The sequence below is a fragment of the Schistocerca gregaria genome, chromosome 1 (genome assembly GCF_023897955.1).
Source record: "Schistocerca gregaria isolate iqSchGreg1 chromosome 1, iqSchGreg1.2, whole genome shotgun sequence".
NCBI lineage: Eukaryota > Metazoa > Arthropoda > Insecta > Orthoptera > Acrididae > Schistocerca > Schistocerca gregaria.
In genome coordinates this window covers 289,274,443-289,295,004 of record NC_064920.1, presented here as the reverse complement: position 1 = coordinate 289,295,004, position 20,562 = coordinate 289,274,443, and the positions used below count along the sequence as shown (strand labels likewise).

At 40.0% G+C, this 20,562-nt stretch overlaps 1 protein-coding gene across 3 annotated transcripts in view; it reads left to right on the top strand.

Annotated features, from left to right (window-relative positions):
* The window catches only part of LOC126341356 (nuclear receptor-binding protein homolog), a 400,535-nt gene that overhangs the window by 330,474 nt on the left and 49,499 nt on the right, over nucleotides 1–20,562 (top strand). For all 3 annotated transcript variants that reach the window (XM_050001768.1, XM_050001767.1, XM_050001769.1), the window contains 4 exons: nucleotides 6,840–7,064; nucleotides 8,496–8,626; nucleotides 9,323–9,417; nucleotides 9,818–9,901. In XM_050001768.1, the coding sequence (XP_049857725.1) occupies nucleotides 6,840–7,064; nucleotides 8,496–8,626; nucleotides 9,323–9,417; nucleotides 9,818–9,901 (535 nt within the window). The remainder of the gene's footprint in view (nucleotides 1–6,839; nucleotides 7,065–8,495; nucleotides 8,627–9,322; nucleotides 9,418–9,817; nucleotides 9,902–20,562) is intronic.

The window sequence follows — 20,562 nt, the reverse complement described above, 5'->3', positions numbered from 1 at the left end:
GGCCTCCATCTTCAAACTCCCATCCTAAGTACTCTTCCACGTTGTCTAGCCCTCTGTCCTTAGTGTGCTCCTTATACGACGTCCGCCGGGTTTTCCCTTGAAAACTTTCTTGACTGCGCTGTTTTCCACCATTCTTCTTACATGTCCCAACCAACGTAGTTTATTACTCTTCATTTCAGTCACAATATCTGGTTTGTTGTGCAACTCTCTGATTTCCTTATTTGTGATTCTCCAAAAACCCCAGTCAGTCACTGGCCCGTAGATTTTTCTAAGTGTCTTCCTTTCCCATCTCATCAACAGCACCTCATCGTTTTGTGTCATAGTCTAGGTCTCCAAACTATTCATCACCACTGGTCTGTGTATTTTACGCTTCACGGAAATATTCGTCGAACATGCACAGTTGTTTCGACATTTGCATCGGTCGTGAATCGAACCGACGACTCCAGAGTGGGAGATTAGCATTATACCAGAGTCACGTCGACTCTCGCAAATAAACTCTCCTACTTTACTTAAAAACTTCAGAAAACTTAAAAGTCTATTTTCTCGAGACTTTTTCAGCGTTGCACGTAAGACTGATTTTTGAATTCTGAACTTCACGTATCAGAAATATAAAATATTACAACAACAAAAAAAAATGGCCCTTGCTGGCCATTGTCATCTATGTTGCTCACACGCTGCGGTCACCACTGTAGTGTCTGAAATTTACGTGGTCATAGTACATTTGCGAGGGCGGAGGAGCGGATAGAGGTTCAGGGCACTCTCTTGTCCTAGGGGTGGGAAATTTCCCCTAACGGCGGAAGAATCAGCAATGATCAACGACATGAGGATGCAGAAGGCAGTGGCAACCACTGCATTAAAGACACGTAACGTGTATCCGCAGGACATGTGGCCTGTAGTTGAAGTAGTGTCATGATGATCTCTCCATTGGCAAAAGATTCTGGAATAGTCCCCCATTCGGATCTCCGGGAGGGGACTGCCAAGGGGGAGGTTACCATGAGAAAAAGATTGAATAATCAACGAAAGGATAATGTTCTACGAGTCGGGGCGTGGAATGTCAGAAGCTTGAACGTGGTAGGGAAACTAGAAAATCTGAAAAGGGAAATGCAAAGGCTCAATCTAGATATAGTAGGGGTCAGTGAAGCGAAGTGGAAGGAAGACAAGGATTTCTGGTCAGATGAGTATCGGGTAATATCAACAGCAGCAGAAAATGGCATAACAGGTGTAGGATTCGTTACGAATGGGAAGGTAGGGCAGAGGGTGTGTTACTGTGAACAGTTCAGTGACCGGGTTGTTGTAATCAGAATCGACAGCAGACCAACACCGACAACGATAGTTCAGGTATACATGCCGACGTTGCAAGCTGAAGATGAACAGATAGAGAAAGTGTATGAGGATATTGAAAGGGTAATGCAGTATGTAAAGGGGGACGAAAATCTAATAGTCATGGGAGACTGGAATGCATTTGTAGGGGAAGGAGTAGAAGAAAAGGTTACAGGAGAATATGGGCTTGGGACAAGGAATGAAAGAGGAAAAAGACTGAGTTCTGTAACAAGTTTCAGTTAGTAATAGCGAATACCCTGTTCAAGAATCACAAGAGGAGGAGGTATACTTCTAAAAGGCCGGGAGATACGGGAAGATTTCAATTAGATTACATCTTGGTCAGACAGAGCTTCCGAAATAAGATACTGGATTGTAAGGCGTACCCAGGAACAGATATAGACTCAGATCACAATATAGTAGTGATGAAGAGTAGGCTGAAGTTTAAGACATTATTCAGAAAGAATCAATACGCAAAGAAGTGGGATACGGAAGTTCTAAGGAATGACGAGATACGTTTGAAGTTCTCTAACACTATAGATACAGTAATGAGGAATAGCGCAGTAGGCAGTACAGTTGTAGAGGAATGGACATCTCTAAAAACGGCCATCACAGAAGTTGGGAAGGAAAACATAGGTACAAAGAAGGTAGCTGCGAAGAAACCATGGGTAACAGAAGAAATACTTCAGTTGATTGATGAAAGGAGGAAGTACAAACATGTTCGGGGAAAATCAGGAATACAGAAATAAAAGTCGCTGAGGAATGAAATAAATAGGAAGTGCAGGGAAGCGAAGACGAAATGGCTGCAGGAAAAATGTGAAGACATCGAAAAAGATATGATTGTCGGAAGGACAGACTCAGCATACAGGAAAGTCAAAACAACCTTTGGTGACATTAAAAGCAACGGTGGTAACATTAAGAGTGCAACGGGAATTCCACTGTTAAATGCAGAGGAGAGAGCAGATAGGTGGAAAGAGTACATGGAAAGCCTCTATGAGGGTGAAGATTTGTCTGATGTGATAGAAGAAGAAACAGGAGTCGATTAAGAAGAGATAGGGGATCCAGTATTAGAATCAGAATTTAAAAGAGCTTTGGAGGACTTACGGTCACATAAGGCAGAAGGAATAGATAACATTCCATCAGAATTTCTAAAATCATTAGTGGAAGTGGCATCAAAACGACTATTCAAGTTGGTGTGTAGAATATATGAGTCTGGCGACATACCATCTGACTTTCGGAAAAGCATCATCCACACAATTCCGAAGACGGCAAGAGCTGACAAGTGCGAGAATTATCGCACAATCAGCTTAACAGCTCATGCATCGAAGCTGATTACAAGAATAATACACAGAAGAATGGAAAAGAAAATTGAGAATGCGCTAGGTGACGATCAGTTTGGCTTTAGGAAAAGTAAAGGCACGAGAGAGGCAATTCTGACGTTACGGCTAATAATGGAAGCAAGGCTAAAGGAAAATCAAGACACGTTCATAGGATTTGTCGACCTTGGAAAAGCGTTCGACAATATAAAATGGGGCAAGCTGTTAGAGATACTAAAAAAAGTAGGGGTAAGCTATAGGGAGAGACGGGTCATATACAATATGTACAACAACCAAGACGGAATAATAAGAGTGGACGATCAAGAACGAAGTGCTCGTATTAAGAAGGGAGTAAGACAAGGCTGCAGCCTTTCACCCCTACTCTTCAATCTGTACATCGAGGAAGCAATGATGGAAATAAAAGAAAGGTTCAGGAGTGGAATTAAAATACAAGGTGAAAGGATATCAGTGATTCGATTCGCTGATGACATTGCTATCCTGAGTGAAAGTAAAGAAGAATTAAATGATCTGCTGAACGGAATGAACAGTCTAATGAATACACAGTATGGTTTGAGAGAAAATCGGAGAAAGACGAAGGTAATGAGAAGTAGTAGAAATGATAACAGTTTGAAATTTAACATCAGGATTGATGGTCACGAAGTCAATGAAGTTAAGGAATTCTGCTGCCTAGGCAGTAAAATAACCAATGACGGACGGAGCAAGGAAGACATCAAAAGCAGACTCGCTATGGCAAAAAAGGCATTTTTGGCCAAGAGAAGTCTACTACTATCAAATAAAGGGCCTTAATTTGAGAAAGAAATTTCTGAGGATGTACGTCTGGTGTACAGCATTGTATGGTAGTGAAACATGGACTGTGGGAAAACTGGAACAGAAGAGAATCGAAGCATTTGAGATGTGGTGCTATAGACGAATGTTGAAAATTAGGTGGACTGATAAGGTAAGGAATGAGGAGGTTCTATGCAGAATCGGAGAGGAGAGGAAAGGAATATGTGGAAAACACTGATAAGGAGAAGGGACAGGATGATAGGACATCTGCTAGGACATGAGGGAATGACTTCCATGGTACTAGAGGGAACTGTAGAGGGCACAAACTGTAGATGAAAAGAGAGATTGGAATACGTCAAGCAAATAATTGAGGACGTAGGTTGCAAGTGCTACTCTGAGATGAAGAGTTTAGCACAGGAAAGGAATTCATGGCGGGCCGCATCAAATCAGTCAGTAGACTGATGACAAAAAAAAAAAGTATATGCTGAGACAGGATAAGCCGAAAATACATTTTACAGCCTGGCCAGCCAGTGACGGCGTTAATAATATGTCGAGTGCAGTCCGAAACGTTTGAGGTTTCATGACAATCGCCATAAGGAGTCTATACACATCACCCAACTTGGATCTGTATATATTTTGCTTTCCTAATCAAATTCCGGTTTTTCGAGCGTCAGTTCTTCACGAAGGGTGCCTGTAAAACAGCTCTTCAGATTTTGTCAACCCATTGAAGTGATGCTTGTAATTTCCTACTTTTTGAACAAAAAAGTTATTGTGGACATGAATTAACTATTGAGGACGAAGAGATCGTTTAATACCATAGTTATAAACATCTTTATTCACTCCAATTAATCTGTGAAAAACTGCTCTCTCATATCCACATGCGTCATGCAATTTGCAGAAAAATGCGAAGTGATCGCTTCTGGAAGATGATTATACTCAAACATTTTGTGAACATGGAGTGGTTGTAAATATTCCCGAATGGTAAAGATACATTCATGTTCCTGTGCACATAATTAGTGAATGTTTGGTTATTAGTCATCGACATTGTGCTAGAACCTTTGCCGCTAGCACACAGAGGCTCTAGCTGTGTAGAAATTAACTACCTACTTAGGATATATGGTTGTTGCCAAGCAGATTTTGGTGATCCAGGAAATACATCAGTATATGTACACCTTTCTGCATTGTTTGAGTTAAAAGAAGTAAATAGATTGCTGGTCAGAGCCAATTCTGTTACTTTTACTTCCACCACATAGTCACTTTACCACATTAACGAGCACTTTGAAAGCTAGTAGCAAGCTGACAATGCAAGGTGCATTGGTATGAAGTGAAAAAGAGATAGTGAGAGCTGAAAGCTGGCAGCCAAACCCGATTTTCCAGAATAGGTATGGATGTGTTAACATGCATGATCAACCAGAAGCAGAATCAGGAAGTGGCCCTACGAAAAGCTGTTTTTGCGACGTAATACAAACTTATTTAAGGCAATGGGATTCGTACCACCAGTCTAGCCATCTGCAGACAGTTGGACACTGGATATGGCAGTTGTCAGCATTAACTCCGCAGATGAAGCTCTTCAATCAGTTGTAGCAAGACAATCGGATACCGTGTTAATACAGCACAGTGATGAAACTCCAGTACCCGCCTAATACTGCATGCAAATCACTTCTATTGAATGGTTCTAAGTCTGCGTCACTGTTACAGTTGCAGACTCCAACTCATTGCCCCCCCCCCCCCCCTCTCTCTCTCTCTCTCTCTCTCTCTCTCTCTCTCTCTCTCTCTCTCTCTCTCTCTCTCTCTCACTTTGTGTGTCAACTCAAAATTTGCTGAGGGATGCTTAAAACTGATCTTTCTCGCTGCAGTACCTATGTGTACATAATCTGTCACACTCATTTGGTGCAGGTAAAATACTCAATACATAGTCAGAGTTTGGATTTGTTTCGACCATACGTTGTGGTTTATGCAATTCTACTGATGCTGTCGAATGTACTGGTGCGACTCAATAAGTCAGAAATACCAGAATGCTGCATTCTATTTGAAATTAAGGTTTTTCTAGAAGGCGGCAGCACACGCATGGTCAAAGATAGCCAATGCCCAAACAATTTAAGGAACATCTGCCTACCCCGACTTAGCCCACATTGATTTTTCCTCTCATTGGGCAGCATTTTCCTCTTCCCAGCACAGTCCATTCCAGTTAGCAGGTGCTCCAATAAATTTTCTAGCACACAGCCTCAACATGCCCTTCTTTGGAAATAATTTTGTGCTTTAATAGGGAATAGGGCCATTACAGATCTAGATATGTGGTAAACAGGGTGAACATCAATAAAACTGACAAACTCCAGGGATGGATTTCTGACTGGAAATGGATGGAGGGAGGGAGGTGTCCAGAAATGCATAGTTGCTTCAGTAGATGCCGCTGATGAATGGCTGTTCATCTGACCATGTGCCATGTGTTCCTTTCGTGTTTCAGGCAGTGTGATTGACACAGCGTACCATAAACAGCAGAATGGTCTGGTGGTATTGTCGGGAACAAGCAGAGATGGTGTTTCTGTACGACAAAGCAGATGGAAACAGTCAAGGGGCAGCACGGTTACACCAAACCAAGTACCCTCATAAACACCATTCACATCGTATAACATATCAAGCCCTTTTTGGATGTTATGATCATGGGTCCTATCTGAGAGACGTACGTGCAGGGAGGCAGCGGACTGAGCGTATGTCAGATTTGGAGGACGAGGTTCTATTGAGATGAATCCTAATACAAGCTCCAAAAACGTTGCGTCACTTACACAATGTGCAACTTACAAGGAATTCAAGGAACGCAGGCAGAGGAACTTTCGTTAATCAGTGCCATCTACCATGGCGACAACACGTTTTGGACACCCATTCATATGACCTCCTTCCCTCCGTTTCCATTCAGTAATTCATCCCTGCAGATTGTCAGTTATTAATGTTCAACCTGTATAAAACGACCACTAAACATAGTAAAAGGAAAATTAAATGCCATAGTGAGATTAGTAGAAAGAAACTGAAAGGAAATGTAACTCAACACTGTGAAGATTGTGTACTAAAACATTATCCAAAGGTGTCTTGAGTTTTACTTATCAGTCAGTGCATTTAACCGATAGGTTCAATAGATGGAAGTCAGAACATGAGCATTGTGGCACAAGAGGAAAAGGGAAGAAAATGTGGTGGTACTTGAAATAGCTACTGTAATACTGTAACGTGGTTTGCAGAGTATAGATTACACATTGTGGAGAAAGCATGGAGTGCATAGCTATTTCAAAAATTATTATATTAAAAAAAATTGAAACCCTTTTACTTACAGGCTGCAGCAGATTTGCTGATCATAAATGGAATAAAGAAAATACATTGATTTATCCAGAAGATTTCTGCAGTTTTTTGATGATAACTCTTTCTCTGCAGGTGGACCAGCGTGATGTTCCGGGCATCGACTGTGCTTATTTGGCAATGGACACAGAGGAGGGAGTGGAGGTCGTGTGGAATGAAGTGCAGTTCTCTGAGCGGAAAAACTTCAAAGCCACAGAGGACAAGTTTCAGCAGGTTTTTGAGAATCTGACTCAGCTAGAGCATCCCAACATTGTAAAATTCCATCGGTACTGGACCGACACACACAACGACAAGCCACGGGTGAGACAGATTTGAATTGCTAAATACAGACGTGGAACCATTACATTGTACATTTTTAGAGCAGACTTTTCTTTTTCCTACAACTATGTTACAGTACTAGTTTCATTGTGAAGTTGTACCTTTTTGTGATATAGTGAAACATGAATTATTAATTGTTTTATTTGTATTAATTTGGCACATTCTTTTAATGAACTAATACTACATTCAGTTGTTCAGAAAATTTTAGGAATGACAGATGTACTAACTTCCATGTACCAGGTAAGTGAACTGCTGTGTTGCAACACGAGAAGTTGTACCTGGAGTGGAGAGTATAAATAAGATTACAACATTTCATGCTAGTTTTTGCTGAGTTTCATTCCACTGTTTTTTATACAGTTAGCCCACTATGCAGCACTTATTGCAACTCAACACTACCATGGCCATTCTGAATAAACTATTTTTTACTGTCTGCCAAACTTTAGTGTTTCAGAAAATGAAAGTCTACGAGATTCCCACCTCATGTTCTCTTGTCCTTTGTACTGAGACTTCAGAGGATATGATGATGAAACAGGACCAACTCGTGCTTCTCAGATTCATCATTTGTGATGCACCTGAATTAAAATATCAGAGTATAAGCAGATAAACAGTAACAGCCAACTAATTTTTAATTTTCATGCATGTACTTCATTCCACATAAGAATGGTACTCTTGTGATGCCCATACCTCAACCAGTCATCCTACATGCACAATAAATGTGTTAGTCAAATAAGTTAACTTGACATGCCTGCCCTGTTATGTTCATAAATTTTTCTTAGCAGTTTATTGTTACCTTTCCCTCCTTTGTTGATTTCTTTGCTGCCATTCCTTTTTGGCTCCTGATAATAAAGATTGATTTGTTGTGCTTTTGAAATGTAGGGATGAATTATGCAAAATAAATGTCTGACAAGAGGGTGAGTGGAATCACATTGTCATAGGTTAGTGTTCATTATGTACCTAATTTATATAGTCAAAGCAGGATTGCTTTGCTACTTGTTTAAGTGAAGTAGTGTTGCAGTCAGAAGTTCTACCAGTTATCTTTATCTGCTTCCTGCTGTAAAGTGTCTCATCAGTGTCACTGCTACTCCAAGTTTAACACACAAATTTGCTAGCTTTTTCTCTTTCTACCAATATTCTTCATTGTTTTATTCAAAGGCTGCTGTGTTTCTGATGTTCGAGGTTGTCGAGCATAATGATGGATAAGGCTCTTCACAAATGGGGCTATTGACACAATGCTTTCACTTCAAAATATTTTTGAATTGTGGGCCTCACATTTGCCTTCCCTTATCAACTTTGACAAAAAGAGTTACGTTTAGAAATGTTGTACAATTTCAACTGAATAATGTTATTTTGAATGTGTGTGTAGCTGTAGAAATTTCAGTGCTTTTCAGAAATACCCTCCTTTTTTCCATATAGGTAATTTTCATCACAGAATACATGTCTTCGGGTTCACTGAAGCAGTTCCTAAAGCGCACGAAGAGAAATGTTAAGAAGTTGCCACTTCAGGCTTGGAAGCGTTGGTGTACACAAATTCTTTCTGCATTGAGGTGAGTTGAGTTTTCTTAAATATCAGCAGCCCATTGGAATTATTAAATTTATTAGGAAGAAGCTTGTTTGATATTGCAGACCTCTATAGGTGGCACCCGTAAACGGATAATTGGCGTAAATCAAGGAAAGCATGTTAGCCTGATACTCAAAGAATTGAAAATGCTTTTCGTGGTTTGTAGCTAAAAATGTCACCTTGGCAGACAGGTCTGCATTTTTGGTTAAATAAAGAAACTGTCTTTCTTACTTTATTAAACGAACTGAGAGAATGAGTTTGGGAAGTGTGTACACACCATATGGAACAAGTGATGATTTAAAAGTTTTTTTTAAGCAAATATGATGCAAAAGATTTTAAGAAGTAGTGTGATGCTTAGCAAATACAAGCACTGTTATGATTCAAATTAATATTTACTTGGTATTTTCGAACACTAAATAGCAGCACCAAAAATGAGCTATGTAGGTGTGTGCCAATAATTCTACTAGGATTTAAGATTGTTCAGGAGGTCAGTCAGGAGAGGCTCATCCATGTTCCCTATGGCTTACACACGTGTCTTCTCATTCCTCATGAAAATGCAGTGTTCTCAGCATAGCAGAGCCCAGATGTCAACAGCAGCTGCAGCCCACGACCCTGCCGGGCCCTGCCCACAGTATACATCCATCTTTGTTGATGGGGTAAACGCTGATGTTTTTCTTTCCAGTTACATGCATTCCTGTTCTCCACCCATCATCCATGGGAATCTCACCTGTGATACCATATTTATTCAGCACAATGGCCTCGTGAAAATAGGATCAGGTAAAGTGAAGCAAAAGCAACTTTTTCTTACTGTCTTTAGTATTAAGACTTCCTTAGTTTTCGACAATCGTGGTGTCATCTCACACCGTGAGAATTCATTTCCTTGGATGGCTTTAGAACAGTCCTGGCCGATACGATTTTAACACACACACACAAGAACATCGGCCGTGCGCGGACGGTGTGGGTACGCAGTTCACTGCCGTGGTGATTTACTGCAATTGTAGGGGGGGGGAGCGCGGTTGTTCCGAAACGTAAAATAGTATTGTCTTTATGTTATCCGACCGAGGTACTTGTGTGTGAAATCGGGCGGTGTGTATTGTTTGCAACAGGAAAAGTCAAAGCCATGCAAGGTAATATTCCAAAACTTGAACTAATAAAGATGTTTTAAATCTCTCCACAGTGGCTCCTGATGCTATTAATCACCACGTAAAGACGTACCAGGACAACATGCGAAATATGCATTTCATTGCTCCAGAATATGGAAGTAAGTATATAAATTAGTTGCTATAATGTACCATTTACAATGTTATCATCATTTGCCTTATGACCATCCCTCCCACATAAAGACTTTTGCGTTATTAAGGTCTCGGAGATTCTTTGAACACGTGAGAGCTTTTTTTGCTCATTTTCAGTCAGTCATCTTACATTTGAGGGACTCAAAAAGCATTGGATATCAAATTCATCTTGCCTAAAGCACATGGCTTACAGGGGCTCTTGCTAATATTTCACTAGAACTTGGTTTGTTTGTTAGTGTTCATTACTTGAGACAGATATTACAAAGAGAGTATACAGCTTCCTGGCTGCAGCACCAAGGGCAACTTCCAGAACGAAGGACAACTGCTTCAGATTAGCCCCTGGAATTCTTCCCTTCCATATTTTTTTGGCACTCTGTTTTTATGCCACTTTTTTATCTTTCTCTCCTCTCCCCCAATTGTTTTAGCGCCCTGTTCTCATCTGTTCTGTATACAAATTGCTTACAACTTTTTACTTCAATGCTATCAGTGTGGTACACCAATATTTCTTGTTCGCCCCCGGTAGCTGAATGGTCAGCGTGATGGATTGTCGATCCTCTGGGCTCGGATTCGATTTTCTCTGCCCTGGGACTGGGTGTTGTGCTGTCCTCATCATCATCCTATCATTTTCATCGATTCCAGGTCGCCAAAGTGGCGCCAAATTGAAAGACCGGCACTGGGTGAATGTTTCACCCACTGGGAGGGGGGCCCTAGCCATACAATTAAATAAATAAATAAATAAATAAATAAATAACCATTATTTATTTTGCATTGTGATGCATCGTGCAAGTTTGGACATACAGTAAGAAGCTGAAACACTGTAACTGACATCAATAATAGAAACTGTGGAAGAATTAGTTACTAAAAAGAAAACACAGTGAAATATACTCATATTGTGCTCAGAGACATTCCATGATAAAAGATACAGTACCCTGCAGAAATAAAAAATTAATTTCAGTCTTCTTTATGGATCAGTGTTGAGGACTATGCTGTAATTTTGACAACTGTGGCTAATGCTTACAGAGAGTAATTTTAAAGTTCATCACTAACTACCTGTGTAGCAACATAGGCAATATTAGTTGATGCGTAGATGGACAGGAAGGATTGCTGGAATAGAACATTCAAATGTGATTCTGGCCCTAGGCATCCATATGAGATAGGCGGGGAAGTTGGGGGGGGGGGGGGGGGGGGGGGGTAGGTAGCATTTTGCATGCTCCACCCACCCCACCCCCACATTCTGGAGAAGAAAGTTGTGGGTAACCACCATAAAGTTTTTTGTGTCACATACAAAATTTTGTTCTTATTGCATGATGCAATGGCCTATTGGTCCCTTTCTCTATCTTAATTAAGCCTAACCTTCTCATGTTACTCTCCAGTCAACTCCAGTTACAAGTAAAGTGTAGGTGGGGGGAGGGGGGGGGTCTCTCTTACGCATTGGGAAGCCAGGCTCCCTAGGGGAGTAAACCTTCAAAAGAAAATCTGGAAGGCTGCACCTCTCATAAGTGAACAAATTAAGTTTCCCAATTGCTACTAGTATCCAAAAAGCTGTGGTCAGTGTCAGATACACTAATGATCAACACAGCAGTTCGAGAGGTTAAGAATAACTGGATTGCTAATACAATTAAGGTAGCAGCATGGAATGGCAGAAGATTAACGAAAAAAGAAGAGAAGTTGGCAGAAATTTTAGAGAAACAAGGAACCAAGACATAAACAGCAAGAAGGTAACACACATGATAATATTTGGTATTCTCAATTGGAACAGAAAAGTAGAAGAGAACAAGCAAATGGCTTAACATTTACATGCATAACAGATCAGAGAAGTGAATTACAGAATGTCATTATATCAGTGAAAAAATTGTGATTATCATTGCAGTTTGTGCATCTCACGAAGGCAGGGGAGGGAAGCACAAGTCTCCAGATTTCGTTTATGAACTGCAATCAGTTTTGGTCAAGTGTAACGATAAACATCAAATAATAATACTGACAAGCAATTAAAATGGAAAAAGTCAGGAATAAACCTGTCCCAAACATTTTAGGAATCATTGGAGAATACATCTTAAACAGTAGAAGATTGCAGAGAGATTTTATTTCTTGTAACTAGTACTTTTTTCCACAAAAAAAGCAGCCATAAAGATACATGGTCAGCTTGGGAAGTTAACTGTCTTATTGACTATGTAATCATTAGTGAAAAATTGGAAGACAAGATAAGATACACAAGGAGGCACAGTGCATACGACATAGTTTTGGACCATTTCTTGCCTATCTCTGAAATAGGTATCTACACTAAATGAAGAAAGAGCAAAAAACTGACAAGGAAGATACCTACAAAGTATATCTTGTTTCAAATGGCTCTGAGCTCTATGCGACTTAACTTCTGAGGTCATTAGTCGCCTAGAACTTAAAACTAATTAAACCTAACTAACCCAAGGACAGCACACACATCCCTGCCTGAGGCAGGATTTGAACCTGCGACCGTAGCGGTCGCTCGGCTCCAGACTGTAGCGCCTAGAACCGCACAGCCACTACGGCCGGCACAAAGTATATCTATTAAATGAAACTAGCATATGAGATCTGTACAGGAGGAGACTTGATGAAGAGCTAGAGCAGAAAGAATGAGCTGAAGAAATGGGGAAGAAATGAAAAACTATAGAAATTGCAGTTAAGAAAGCAGCTGGAGAAGCTTTAGCAAAAGGAAAAGATAAGGAGGAAGAATGGATTAAAATTTTAGACACTAGAAATAGGTAAAGTACTAAATAAATAAATATGCTTATCTTAAGTATCTCAATGAAATGACTGAGGAGAATCATAAGATATACAAACATTAGAGAAATTTGGCAAGTTTGAGCAGTAAAATGAGCTCAGTGAAACTCTTGGGATAGGTTTGCAAGCATAATAGAAGACAATAAAACAATGAAAACATTCAGTCAAATGGAAAAAGAAGTCAATGAAATAAATAACATTTAACAAGCAAAATGGATGAAAACTAAAAGGACTTTTTATATGAACGAATGTGCTCTGCAGAGAATAGAGAGGGGGAAATTAAAATAGGACATTTGGATAATTTATATATGGGTGAACTAAGAAAAGCCCTGATCTCCACAAATAATAGAAACGCTACTGGTATGGATGGTATCAATGACGAACTTCTAAAATATGGAGGCACTCTCCTATATAAGAGAAAACATCATTTATTTAATATTTACTGCAGAAATGGAGATATTCAAGAAGCATGGTCACAATCAAAGGAAATATAACTGGGTTTAAAAAAGGAGTCTGTAGCATTTGCAAGAGCTATAGAGGAATCGGCTTAAAAGACACTACATATAAATGTTATTTGAGACTGGTAAAAAAGACATTACGATTACAGCTGAGAGTTCATTAAGGGAAGAACAAATGGGATTTTGGAGGGGCAGGTCAACAGCCTATGCAATATTTTTAATTAAACAAATAATTGAAAACTAGAGAGATCATAATAGGGAAACCTATTTAGCATTTATTGATTTTATTAATGCTTTCAATAATATTGATAGAGAGAAACTATGGAGAATTATGAAACATAATATCTACTACACCTGATAAATTAAGTATTTACAAACACATGACTGTTATTTTAGCTATAAATTGTACTCTAATACAGACTATAACTGCAAACAAAGGAGTTAAACAGGTGTGTAGGATTTCACCCAAATTTTATAGTGTTTATTTAGATGATGCAATAAATGTGTGGAAGGAGATTTTTAACTGGGAAATTAAGATTACCAGAAATTGCTGCTTGTGGTGGTGGTGGTGGTGGTGGAATGGATTGAAACTAGCCAACTCATTTATATAGAAAATGGGAATTGTAAGGTTCTGCTCCCTCCACTCTCTCTCCGGAAAAAATTCTGGTGACGTCCATGGTGGTGAATGTCTCTCACTTGTGGTGTTGGCAAGGGAAGACATGTTTTGTGCAGAACTGAAAACAAAGATGTGAAAAAAATCACAAGATTGTCATTTAAGAGAATGAATTACAGTGGCTGAAGATCTTGTGAAATATGTGCTTGAGGTTTTTGAGGACTTGGTGGTACTGACATGGAGAGGTCTTCTCCAGCGGTGGGATTGATTTTTTTAAAACCAAATTACAGCAATTTGGATTAAGATCCTAGGGTATCGCACCTGGAAACTGTCCGCCCTGGTGTGCCCTTGTTTACAAGTAATAGACCAAATAAAAAATTCTGAATTTTGTGGTATACCAAATGACCCAGAGAGCTCCCTGTCTCTGGTTGATAAGCAGCAGCCAACAGAAAGTCACACTCTTAGCTCACTTATTTGTTTTATAGTTTAATTCTTAATTTCTTAGTGTGTTTTTGGGTACTTTCATAGTTAAATTCACAAATTTCAGGCCTATTACAGTATTTGAGAGTTGTAATATTGCATTTTAGTACCCATATAGTGTAAATCCGTGTAGTTGTCAGTCATCTGTCTTGAACAGCTTGTGAGATAAAAGAGAGGGGAAAAAATTGTTAGGGATGGATAGGGACGGCACCTGTTGTGTACAGATTCAAAGGGAATTGGCCACCATCCGTAAACAGCTGGAAGCTGTGTTGGCTGTGGTCGAAAGGCTCCAGGCTGTTGCCCTGGGCCGCGGTGACATTGGGACATGTGAGGCGATCGCTTTGATGCCTCTGGAACCTGTAGCATCACCTGGTATCTCTGATGCCACTGCGCTCTCGTATTCAGGTGTCCCTGCTGGTCGTCACTTGCCTAACAGTCGTCACTTGCCTGACAGTGATAAGCGAACTGTGGCGGGGTTGTGAGAGTCCCTGGGCAGAAGGCGGAAGTTGGTGCTGGCTGCTAGGCTGTACCCTTAAGCTTCCATAACAGGTTTGAAGTACTGCCCACTGCTGAAAGTACTTCTGAGCCAGCAAGGGTGGCCTCACCTGTTGTGGCAGTGGCCGGTCTTCCCGCGAGGTCCAGACAAGCGCAGAGGGTGGGATTGCTTGTTATTGGAAGCTCCAATGTTAGGCAGGTGGTGGAGCCCCTTAGGGATAATGCAGCTGAGGACAGGAAGAAAGCTAATGTGATCTCTGTGTGCATACCTGGGGAGTCGTCAAAGATTTGGAAAGGGTCGTTACGGATGCCATGAAGGGTACAGGGTGCAGCCAACTGCAGGTGGTGGTTCATGTTGACACTAATGACATGTGTCACTATGGATCCGAAGAGATTCTCTCTGGTTTCCAGGAGCTATCTTAGTTGATGAAGACTGCTAGTCTCGCTAGTGAGATGAAGGCAGATCTCACCATCTGCACCATTGCTGACAGGACTGATTGCGGGCCTTTGGTACAGAGCCGAGTGGAGGGTCTGAATCGGAGGCTCAGATAGTCCTGCGACTGTGTAGGCTGCAGATTCCTCAACTTGCGCCATAGGGTGGTGGGGCTTTGGGTTCCGCTAAATAGGCCAGGTGTCCACTACACACAGGAGATGGCTACACGGGTAGCAGGGGCTGTGTGGTGTGGACTGGGTGGTTTTTTAGGTTAGACAGTCCGGGAAAGATCAAAAAGGGCTCCAGTTTCAAAGTGTACAATGCAGAGAAATGACGAGAGTTGACCAAGCAACAGTCTGTATTGTTGTTGTAAATTGTCGTAGCTGTGTTGGAAAAGTACCAGAGCTTCAAGTGCTGATAGAAAGCACTGAAACTGAAATCATTATGGGAATAGAAGCTGGCTAATGCCAGAGACACATTCTGCCGAAATTTTTAGAGGCGCAAACCATGTTCCAAAAGGATAGATTAAATAAAGTAGTTGGTGGTGTGTTTGTGTCTGTTGGTAGTACTTTATATTGTAGTGAAGTTGAAATAGATAGTATGACCTCTGCTCATAGTAATTCACAGAAACTAACAGCCATACCAAAATAATAATTGGCTCCTCCTACTGACCCCCCCGACTCGGATAATATAATAGCTGAATGGTCGAAAGAAAACTTGAATCTCATTACAAATAAGTACCCCACTCATACAGTTAGAATGGGTGTAGACTTCAATCTACCCTCGTTTTGTTGGAGAAAATACGTGTTCAAAGCCGGTGGTAGACATAAAACATCTTCCGAAATTATGCTAAATGCTTTCTCTGAGAATTACTTTGAACAATTAGTTCATGAGCCCAGACGAATCACAAATGGTTGCAAAAACACACTTGATCTCTCTGCCACAGATAGTCCTGATCTAATAGAGAGCGTCATGACGCATACAGGGATTAGTGAACTCAAGGTCCTTGTAGCAAGGCTCAAAACCATATCAAGAAAAAACACTACAAATAAACGCAGAATATATCTATTTAAAACAGCAGATAAAAATTCTCGCAATGCCTTCCTAAGAGTGTCTCCATTCCTTCTAAGCTAATTGTGTAAGTGTAGACCAGATATGGCTCAAATTCAAAGATACAGTATCATCAGCAATAGGTAGATTTATACGGCATACATTAATAAGAGACGGGACTGATTAACCATGGTACACAAAACACGTCAAAACACTGTTGCAGAAAGAACGAAAGAGGCATGCCAAATTCAGAACAACACAAAATTCCCAAGACTGGCTAAGTTTCACAGAAGCTCAAAATTTAGTGTGGATGTCAATACAAGATGCTTTCAATAGTTCACGCAATGAAACATTGTCTGAAAATATGGTAGAAAGCCCAAAGGGATTCTGGTCGTATGTAAAGTACACCAGTGGCCAAAAACAGTCAATAACGTCACTGCACGATCGCGATGGAAATGTTACCGATGATGGTGCCTCTAAAGCGGAGTTACTAAATACAGTTTTCTGCAATTCCTTCACAAAAGAAGACGGAAGTAAATATTCTGGAGTTCTAAACCAGAACAGCTGTTAACATGAGTGACATAAAAGTAAATATCTTAGGTGTTGCGAAACAACTCAAATCGCTTAAGAAAGGCAAGTCTTTGCGGTCCAGATGGTATACCAATCAGGTTCATTTCAGAGTATGCAGACATAATAGCGCCTTTCTTAGCAATCCTACACAACCGCTCACTTGACGAAAGTTCTGTTCCTAAAGACTAGAAAGTAGCACAGGTAACACCAATATTCAAGAAAGGAAATAGGAGTAACCCATTGAATTACAGACCCATATCACTGCAGTTTGCAGTAGGATTTTGGAGTATATACTGTACTTGAACTTTATGAATCACCGTGAAGAAAATGACTTATTGATACATAACCAACACGGATTCAGGAAACATTGTTCTTGTGCAACACAGCTAGCTTGTTCTTCCCATGAGGAAATGAGTACTGTCAACAAGGATCTCAGATCGATTCCATATTCCTAGATTTCCAGAAGGCTTTTGATACCGTTCCTCACAAGCCACTATTAATCAAATTTTGTGCATATGGAGTATCGTCTCAGTTGTGTGACTGGATTTGTGATGACGGTAAATCATCGAGTGGAACAGAAGTGATATCTGGCATTCCGCAATGTAGTGTCATAGGCCCTCTGCTGTTTCTGATTTACATAAACGATCTAGGTGATAATCTGCACAGCCCCCCGTAGATTGTTTGCAGATGACACTGTAATTTACCATCTAGTAAAATCATCAGACAATCCATTCCAATTATAAAATTATTCAGAGAGAATTTCTATATGGTGCGAAAAGTGGCAATGGGCACTAAACAAAGAAAAGTGCGAGGTAATCCACATGGGTACTAAAAGAAATCGGATAAATTTTGGGTATACGATAAATCGCACAAATCTAAGGGCTGTCAATTTGACTAAATACCTAGGAATTACAACTAACAGCAACTTTAATTGGAAAGACCACATAGATAACATTGTGGGGAAGGCGAAACAAAGACTGCGCTTTGTTGGCAGAACACTTAAAAGGTGCGTCAAACCCACTAAAGAGACAGCCTCCATTACACTTGTCTGTCCTCTGCTGGAATATTGCTGTTCAGTGTGGGATCCTCAACAGGTATGATTGACGGAGGACATCGAAAAAGTGCAAAGAAGGGCAGCTCGTTTCGTGTTAGCGCACAACAGGGATGAGTGTCACTGATATGATACGCGAGTTGGGGTGGCAGTCACAGAAACAAAGGCAGTTTTCTTTGCAGCGAGATGTATTTACAAAATTTTAATCACCAACTTTCTCTTCTGAATGCAAAAATATTTTGTTGACACCCACCTAAGTAGGGAGAAATGATCATAATAATAAAATAAGAGAAATCGGAGCTCAAACAGAAAGATTTAGGTGTTCTTTTTTCCCATGCACCATTCAAGAGTGGAATGGTAGGGAAGTAATATGAAAATGGTTCGATGAACCCTCTGCCAGGCACTTCAAAGTGTGAATTGCAGAGTAACGATGTAGATCGAGACGTTAAAGTTCTGCTTCATACAATGGTTGCATGGTGTAGAGCATAGGGTAATAGCTTCACCTGTGGGTTCTTATCTTGTCAGGTGCAGTATATTTAAAAAAAAAAATACATATTGAAATTGACTCTGATCATCATTGTTATTCAGTTAATTGATTTAAATTTTTGATATTAAATTATTTGAAAATTCTGATCTATCAGTTAAAAAAAAACAAAAGACAGAATAATCTATTTATATTGACTGTGCATTTGCCTGAAAATGTATTTTTCATTACCAAATGTGCAATTTGTTTTGCATAGTAGTCGCCATACAACCATTCAGAACTTAAACTAAATACCTATTGCACTATGGAAAGAATAGCAGATCAATATTTAAATGAAAGAATGATTTATTAGTAAAATGGACTTGAAACAAAATGAGAAATACATATAATGGAGGCAGTAATGTGAACAAAACAAGGATTAGAAAACAAAAGAAATTAAATCATAATTAAGAGATGAAAGTAATTAACAACACATGAACAAAGATGTCAAGTGGGAAAAGAATGATACGAAGAAAAATGAGAGCAAATGAAGTAGTTGACCGGATGATTAAAATTATGTGACAAAGGAATGGAAATAGAAAATTACATTTAAATCAATTGCTTGAATAAAAATGATGATCAATGTCATTTTGATAAAGATTTTAAAATAAAAGAGAGAAAAAGTATTGTAACTGACAAGATTCGAAATCACAAACAGCAAGTTTGTGAAGCTATTATCCTATACGTTATATCATGCAGCCAGACAATATATTGCAACTTTTTTTTAATGGTATTGAGTGTCACACAAAATTTTGAAGTTTATTTTCCTCAGTTATTTGCAAACGAGGGCCCACCAGGGTGAAGGGTTGCAGTGTGTGAAATGTGGGATCTTAACCTACATAACTATATAGAGGGTTGCATAAAGTTGATTCCACCACAGGTGACCTCTCCTTGTAAGTGGTAAGGGAATATATAGTTGGTGGCTGATTGAAAGTGACAATATTTTTTTGTGTCAAAAGCCAGAGTTCTGTGCAGACGCTGTTTAGCGATTAACTAGGTAGCATACTGTCTGCCCTAAAAAAGTAGAGGTGCATAAGATTAAGGTCTCATTTAAATTACTCCTTTTTCTTGATTGCAGATGAAGGTAGGTAACCAAATAAATTCAGAAGTACCAGGTGGACCAGGTTTGGGAATGTGTGTTCAGGTTCTGGAGTAAGGCACGAAGCTTATTTGCCATGGGCCCAGTTTGTGAAGATGTCTTCAATGAATTTGAATGAGACAAGGTGTTGGGTGGATTTGAAGGCTTCTTTTAGTTCACTGATAAACTTGTGGCATGGGAGCTCCTGACAATTTTCTGATATGTTCATGGAGTTTGTGTTCAAAGGAGAAATACCACCAGAAGGTAGTTTCCCATGAGGTTTAGGAATGAGGTGGTAGATTTGATACCAGTAGATTGCTGGGAATGGGATATTGGTCTACAGAGGTAGGTTAGGGAGGTAGTGGAGGATATAATTAACATTTGGATGTTGGGAGGGTGATACAGTTTCTCTGAAAGCAGATGATGTTTCTGTGGAAGTGTTGTTAACTGCCATGATGGCCAGCAAGTTAAGAGACTGCTGGAATTAGTTTACGGAGATCTGTCAGTAGGTTAAAAATAGCTGTATAGGGTGTAAAGATGAAGGTCGATTGAAGTAATAGACTTTGGAAAGAGCTTAATGTTTAGCCAAGCTGCTAGATGTGTAAGTGGAGTTGTCAGGAAGTTGCTGTAAAATGTGAAGTCTTGGTAATTTTTAGCTAATGAATAGTAGTTTTTCAGAGAGCATGTTCCAGGGTAGTGTCTTTCATGAGTCTTGAAAAACTGTGTGTGTGTGTGTGTGTGTGTGTGTGTGTGTGTGTGTGTGTGTGTGTGTGTGTGGGGGGGGGGGGGGGGGGGGGTGTTACTATTCTCAGGTGTAAGAATGTAAGTTCACTGGCATGGTTGATAATGTTGTTCTGGAGGACAAGGATCTTGGGATCTTGGTCTCAGAGATGGGATAGAGGAAATTTCCAGAGAGTAAAAGGAATTTGTAACACCATCAAATGTCCATACGTGGAGCTCACGTCTCCTTGTCACCACAGAGCCTGAGCCCTTACAGCATTACTTGTATTTCTGTGCTGCAAGTGTATATTCTGTCTTCCACTCTACCTTTCCATTGCATGGTTTTCTTGGTGCTGATTGTGCTTGGGTCTTTTGTGTTTTGGACATTTGTTTTCTTACCTT